This window comes from Alosa alosa, chromosome 18, assembly GCF_017589495.1.
Source record: "Alosa alosa isolate M-15738 ecotype Scorff River chromosome 18, AALO_Geno_1.1, whole genome shotgun sequence".
NCBI classification, from domain to species: Eukaryota; Metazoa; Chordata; class Actinopteri; order Clupeiformes; family Clupeidae; genus Alosa; species Alosa alosa.
The window spans coordinates 4309264-4316763 of record NC_063206.1 but is presented as its reverse complement, the minus strand read 5'-3'; the positions used below and the strand labels follow the sequence as shown (position 1 = coordinate 4316763).

The 7500-nt window shown below is 44.9% G+C and overlaps 1 protein-coding gene across 1 annotated transcript in view; it reads right to left on the bottom strand.

Annotated features, from left to right (window-relative positions):
- zgc:171482 (zinc finger protein) overlaps nt 1–223 on the bottom strand; it is a 29411-nt gene extending 29188 nt beyond the window's left edge. Inside the window, 1 exon segment of the mRNA XM_048270267.1 lies at nt 171–223. Coding sequence (XP_048126224.1) covers nt 171–218 — 48 coding nt within the window. The 5' untranslated portion in view covers nt 219–223.
- Between the last annotated feature and the right edge of the window lie 7277 nt (nt 224–7500).

Genomic DNA, 7500 nt, shown 5'->3' with positions numbered 1-7500 from the left:
ATGTGCATTATTATACAGCGTTCTAATTATTTGTACTTTAATGCGTTTCTGATTTCTGATGTCCTGGCGCTGTCTCGCGACGGCGGCGCGGGATCAGAGGGTACTGTTCCTCACAGATTAAAACACCGTGTTTGTGGATTGCAATGCCGCAAAACTGTTTTCGCTGGTACCTGTTCTGTCTGCGTTGCCAAACGCGACTCCGAACACTGGACTGACATCTGACAGCTCCTGCCTCGTGCCTCCACAAGTGTGTGTACTGTAGACCGCCGCTCGCTCGCGGGCTAAACGGGAGAAGAGCTCAAATCACAGTTTCGAGTCCGCAGGCGGCATGTGGCTGCAACAGCTCTGTAGGTTGATCAATGCGCTGCGCACTGAGTCTGTGTGTGTCACCCGAGTTGTTTGGGGTCCCGTGTGTGTCCGCAGTGTTCGCCAAACCACCCTCCGCATGAACACAAAATCGTCTGTTTTTCTAATTCGCATCATCACATCCTATGCACAGAGTGGAGTTCTCCTGATTGTCAGGGGCAGTTAGTTGTCCGACAACTTCACCATCTGGCAGTGTTGTATGTGTGTGTGTGGTTCTGAAAATTACACATTTCACGCACCTTGATTTAAAATGTTGCCTCCTCGCGCAGCCTTCGCAGCTGACCCTTTGGCTGTGGTCATCCGCCGGAGTTTCCTGGCTGGCTCGCGCACCTGTAATTCGTTCAAATATGAGTTCACTGGTGTGTCAACTCCCCGCGCGGCTTTCGGTTGTGCCGATGTGTTGTTCACGTCCTGACACATGCAGATTTAAGTGACAAGGAAACCGATGATGATCGTTAAGAGATCCGGTTTCTCGCTCTGGACCCCGACATTTCTGAGCAAAGGCTCGTGCGCAGTGGACCGAGACAAACAGGGAGGCACTGTATACTTCAGGCACGCGCCAGCGCGCGGAGTAGAAACGGTCCAACCCACTCGGCACCCACGCGCACAGGTATCAGCTTATATAAATGCCTATCGGACTGCTTCTATATCGTTCTACCCCGTTCGTAGCTCCTCTATCCCGCCAATAGCGCGCTCCACCATAAGGTTTTGATGTCTCAAACTGTACAACTGACGACTGGGAAACAGTGTCTCGGCGTCAAGCTGTCCCGTGCCGTGCACCGTCAAAGAATCTCGAAAGACACCTCGGGTGGCCTCGACCCATCCACTGATGGAGCCTGCCCACGTGTTCTCACCCTGGCAGGGCCGTGGTCACCACGCCCCAATATTCAGATATGACCAAAATGCCCCATACACGGACATAGAGATATAAATAAATAAAAATTGTCCTGGTGGTTTTGCGTTTTTTCGTTAGTGGCGTACGCTATCAAAACCTTCCATTTACTACACCATACTGCGGTGCGGTAGGCCAGTAACCTGACCCTAGCCAGATGAATTTCGTTCCGCTATAGCTCCGCCTAGCTTCACTCACATCCATCTGGGACCTCTTCCATTGAGAGTGATTTCTGCAACCCGACTTTATGGTTCAGCCAATCAAGGCTTGAGGCGGGAGTTTCATAGATGTGACAAAGCGTAGAAGTGACTGTGACACTGTTATTAGCGTCACAGGTTGGCTTCGATGTGAGTGGTTGAAGTAGCACATCAATAGATGACGGACAAGTGGCTTATTCAATCATATGCAAGCATTTTTTGATTAGGCCCAGCCTTCTGAAGCAACACTTGATCGGTTCCAGATGGATGAGTGGAGCTAGGCGGAGCGAAATTCATCTGGCTAGGGTCAGGTTAGTAGGCCAGTACAATTCTCACAAAACTTGTTGGAAAGTTGTAGCACAGGCTGAGGAAACCCCATTGATGTTGGGAGCTGATCAGACTCAAAGGGAACTTTGAAGCGTTTTCCAAACTGTAGCCTATTTTCTCGCAGTGATAGCGAAAGTGAAGCGTAGTGTCCTTTCAATTTAAATTACGGATCTGTGCCCCTGTCAGTCATTTCAGCATAAATAATGCATTCATATGCTAGTAGTAATGTCAGAAATGAACTTGTTTATAGGCCTCTTAGAAATGGTTGTTGCATCTTGCATGTTGCATTTAGATCATGCGCACTCAATCCAATCCACTTAGTCCAATTTGTTGCATCTAAGTAAACCGGCTGAAAGATGTCGAAGGTCAACCCGGAGGATTTAACGCTAGCCTACTGGCAGACCAACCCGGAGGATTTAACGCTAGCCTACTGGCAGTGTGGAGAGCACTGGAAGCCCAGAACAGTCTGAAGTCGTGGGCAGTCCTGCAGATCAGCGACTCGGTGGACTTAAGGGCTCAACATGCTTCTGCGGCAACTCCACGGCGTAGCTACGCCGGCACTCCTACGGCGTCGTAAGTGCTAATTTCAAAACGTTACTGACATATAAACACTTTAGAAACGGATAACCTCGTCATTGTAACCAAATATGTCTGAGTTTATGTGCAAAGCTTATGTCAGTGAACTAGCATGTTGCTAATCCCCACAGTAGGCTGCTTGGAACACGGCTCTGACACCGACTATCAACACACAGGACGAGTCGACCAATCACAGTCCTTGCTGTCTGCGTCGCCTCGACACGAAGTTACAATTTTTTGGAGGTGCACGTGGAGCTACGGCGGAGGGGTGGGAGAGGGGTTTGCGACGACGCAGAGGGGTCAGCGGGGGTACGCCGTCGATTCGACACAGAAGCATAAAATAGGCTTTACGACAGCGACAGTTTGTTGTTTCGTGAGATCGCTGTCATCATGGACGGATTATGAACTTTCGGGCCCCTGGGCCCAGATGTATTAAGGGCCCCCCAGTAATTGTCGCATATGTGGGAGGGGGGGTTTGGGGGTCCTCCCCCAGAACAGTTTTAACTTGTTTGATGTGATTTCCTGTATTCTGGTGCATTTTGGGGATGGCCAATACTTTAATTCAATCAGATTCATAGCCTACATCCTGATGTGTTGATATTGAGGCAGTGATTCCATGCAAAGGCTTGGGCTTCAGGGCCCCCTGACCCCTTGGACCCCTGGGCCTGGGCCCGGTAGGCCCGTGCAGTAATCCATCCCTAGCTGTCATCAGAGTTCTTCAATGTCATGTGACATATATCTCATCCACAGTGACATATATGCCATCCTCATTCAACACCAAACAAACACATCACATTAAGACACCTACAGGGCAACCGGAACGTTTTCTGACCCTTTCAAGTTTTCCACATTTTGTTATGTTTCAGATTCATCTTAAAATGGACTCAATTCATTTTCCTCTCATGAATCTACACACAATACTCCAACACTCCATTAAAAAGCAGGTGTTTGGAGTGTTTTTTAAATGTATATATAAAAAAAAACTGAAATATCCATTTACGTAAGTATTCAGTGTGCCTAAATTAATTTACTGGACATTATTAGAAAAAGGCACACATCTCTTTATATAAGGTCTCACAGTTGATGGTAGCCTGGAAAATCCAGACCCTGGTAATCTAGAAAGATTAAGGGTCTGGCCACAAACAATGTAATGGCCAAAATCGAGGGGCGGCAACAAGCATGCATTTGAAAGTCTCACTGGACGCAATTGGATAACACTAGACCAATTTATTCTGAATGATTCCGGACTTTGGCCATAATCCGGATAACACTCGACCAATGTTTACTGTCCTCCAACATTGCAGCGTTGTCTTCATCAGTTTAGCTGGTTCCCGGGATGCAGGGAAAAAGTAGCGTGCATCATTGCTCATTGCCAGAGTGTCTTGCAGAGACAATTCCATTGTGCTCTCGCGAGAACTCTGTATTTCCAGGGTAAGTTGATGGTGTATGTCAGAGTGAAAACCAAGTCACGAGGTGGAGAGAATTGTCCGTAGACCTGCGAGACAGGGTTGTGTGAAAACAGATCTGGGGAAGGATACAAGAACATTTCTGCATCATTTTTCAGTTTTTTGAAATAGGCTTTAGTCCAGTTCAGTGCTCTGTATCTGCGGCCGGATGGAAGTAGTGTGATGGCCTGTGTCAGCTGCTATTGTATGTGCTAGGCGTGTGAGGGCTGTGCCATTCATGTCTGATAGGCTGGGTGTGGGGAGACTGATTATCTTGGAGGTGATATGTGTGATGTTAGTGAGCTTGTTTTTGCTGGTGACGGATAGCATTGTGTAGAAACAGGGTGAGCAGTACGGCAGGGTGGGTTGGATGATGCTTTTGTAGAGTAGGAACAGGAGGTGCAACAGAGATGTACGTGTGTGTACTGTGTGTGTGTGTGTGTGCGTGCATGTGCATGTGCATGTGTATATTTCTGTGTGTGTGTGTGTGTGTGTGTGCTTGTGTGTCTTTGTGAGTTTGTCAGTCAACCCCATTCTAAATAGTTGCCCTTGACTGTCTTGACTTGACAGGTGCTTGTGTGCACACCTGTGTGTGTGTGTGTGTGTGTCTGTGTGTGAGATGTGGCCTACTCCAATACTTGTGTGCACACCTGTGTGTGTATACAAAATATTAGTTTACAGTAAAAACAACACTCATGTAAGACTAACACAGTCCAGTTATCTTAACCCATCTTATCTTCATTATCTTACGTAATGATCTCAACAAATTGTGTGCAAATGTTAATTTTTAACAGATTGTTTAGTTAAATATACATAATGTTTGGGTTATATTTGTAACACAACCTGCTTGGTCAAATACATAACCCATTTTACTGGGTTAAGATGACCCTGTGTTGTGTCTTAGTGTCCAATATTTACAGTTTTTCGTAGTCGCTTTGGTGCTATTCTCACATCACTATTAACATTTGCACAGCAGTTAGTGCATTTCTCAAAACAATTAGTGCAAACTGCAAAACCTAGTGGATGACCTGCAAAAGCACGTCCTTGCTCAAAATGGATAGTCCATTCCTCAAAGCCCGTATTCATGTCAATGAAACTGTCAGTGTCATCAAAATGAGAAGTCTTGACACCATCGTTTATGAACAAGATAGTCAAATGGCTTTGTCATGTTTTCATTATGACAGTTTATTCTCTCAGTGTTTTCCAATGAAAAAAAAAGGTCAGAACTCGGTGACACTATCTGAACATGCTCAAGACAGCACTATACAGTACTTGTACAGCCATTTGAAAACTACAGTAAAGTTACACATTTCTGTAGTTAGGGGAGTAAGTGAGTACAAGACACTGAATACGTACATTGTTACTGTATGCTCTTTGCAATTCTATAGCATTGTGACAGAATTTGATCAACAATTTTGTATGTAATGACTCAAGCAATGAAATGAAGACTATTAGTTTTATAGGGAACGACTATTCAGTATCCATAAGTATAGTTCATTTTGACTGACATGACATAAGCAAATGATAATGTTAAAAAACAGCAGAGAATTGTATGAAAGCAAGGGGAAAAAGTAACGTGCATCATTGCTCATTGCCAGAGTGTCTTGCAGAGACAATTCCATTGTGCTCTCGCGAGAACTCTGTATTTCCAGGGTAAGTTGATGGTGTATGTCAGAGTGAAAACCAAGTAAGTCAAGAAAGCAAAGAAAGTATTTATTTACTTACTTGGAAGTCACACATACAGAGGTTAGCTAACACATTATTCAGTTAGTGAGTCCAAGTTTTGTGTACATCACATCTGGTGGATGAGAGGAGAGGAGGGGGCACTGTCCATCACATCTGGTGGACGAGATAGATAGATGGATGGATGGATGGATGGATGGATAGATAGATAGATAGATAGATAGATAGATAGATAGATAGATAGATAGATAGACTGTTAGTGAGTGTGTATGTTGTCTGTATGCTACTGTGACCTTGAATTTCCCCTAGGGATCAATAAAGTAGCGTCGAGTTGTGGACAGTGCCCCCTATCCTCCTCCTTGAATTTCCCCTTGGGGATCAATAAAGTATCTATCTATAGATAGATAGATAGGGGGCACTTGGGGATCAATAAAGTATCTATCTATCATAGATACTTTATTGATCCCCAAGGAGAAATTCAAGGAGGAGGATAGGGGGCACTGTCCACAACTAACAACCCAGCTGGGTCACAGAAACAACCCAGCATGATCAAAAATGACACAACAAAATAACCCAGTAGCCTCAAACCCAACGTTCAGGTTGAAGAAAATAACCCTGTGTTTGTGTGTGTGTGTGTGTGTGTCAGTCAGTGGCATAATGCTAAAATCTTTATGGGGCGCTTATGAAACTATAAGCTCACTGAATTTACTACAAACAGCAGTGACTTCACCATCATAGAGCCTAAAGAGCCTAAGCGTGACCCTAACTTCACCATCATCGACCTAAGCGACTTCACCCTAAGCCCCTAAGCATTGACTTCACCATCATATCGACCCTAAACGTGACTTCACCATCATATCGACCCTAAACGTGACTTCACCATCATATCGACCCTAAACGTGAGTTCCAGATGTGTAAAAGTCCGGCTTCAGAAAGTAAAAGTCCTGCCATGTATTGGTTCTACCTGGGCACTTACAGTAACACAGGTGATTTCACTAATTAGCTCATCCTGGCTGAGGAGTTGTGCCAATTAGAATCAGCTGGTTTAGGGAATGGTTGGAGCAAACATGTGGCAGGACTTGTACTTTCTGAAGCTGGACTTTTACACCTCTGATAAGTTCACCATCATATACAGCAGGGAACACAAGTTCACTGGCCTACTGTACAGAGAGACAACTGAAAATCCTGACGACAGAGAGAGACATTTAATCCAACATACGAATGCGAGTCACATTCTGCAACAATTCATGCTAATTATCAATATCTCCATCATCAATGGACAGAATATGAGGACTACATGCAAATCAGTGTGTGATTGTGTGTTTCTGTAATTTGTAATCAGTGCAATGTATTTTAGCCTCCTTTAATCTGTGAGGTTCTGCCTTGTGAAAGGCTGTTTTTTTCTAAAAAGTTGCACACTGTCCATTCTGCATGCAAATATTTATTAGATTATAACACAACGTTTCGGTCTCAGACCTTCATCAGGTAAATAAGGAATTGACCAAAACGTTGTGTTCTATTCTAATAAATATTTGCATGCGGAATGGACAGTGTGCGGGATCTCTTCTAAAACCACTGATCTACGACCTATGGTCATCTCCGACGCACCTGTGGTCATCTCCGACGCACCTGTGGTCATGTCCGACGCACCTGTCCGACGCACCTGTGGTCATGTCCGACGCACCTATCCCCAAACAAGTGGTGTGCAAAAGCTTTGCCACTTTGATCTAATGAAGTTGGAACACATGGAAATGGAGACTGAAAGGCACTTACGTATGTATTGCTTGAGTATGTGGTGTGTGTGTGTGTATGCATGCATATGTGTGTGTGTATGTGTGTGTGTGTGTGTGTTTGTGTGTGTGTGTGTGTAGGCTGAAAGGAACTAACGTTTGTATTGCTTGAGTATGTGGTGCGTGTGTGTGTGTGTGGGTGTGTGTAGGCTGAAAGGCACTAACGTATGTATTGCTTGAGTATGTGGTGTGTGTGTGTGTGTGTGGGTGTGTGTAGGCTCAAA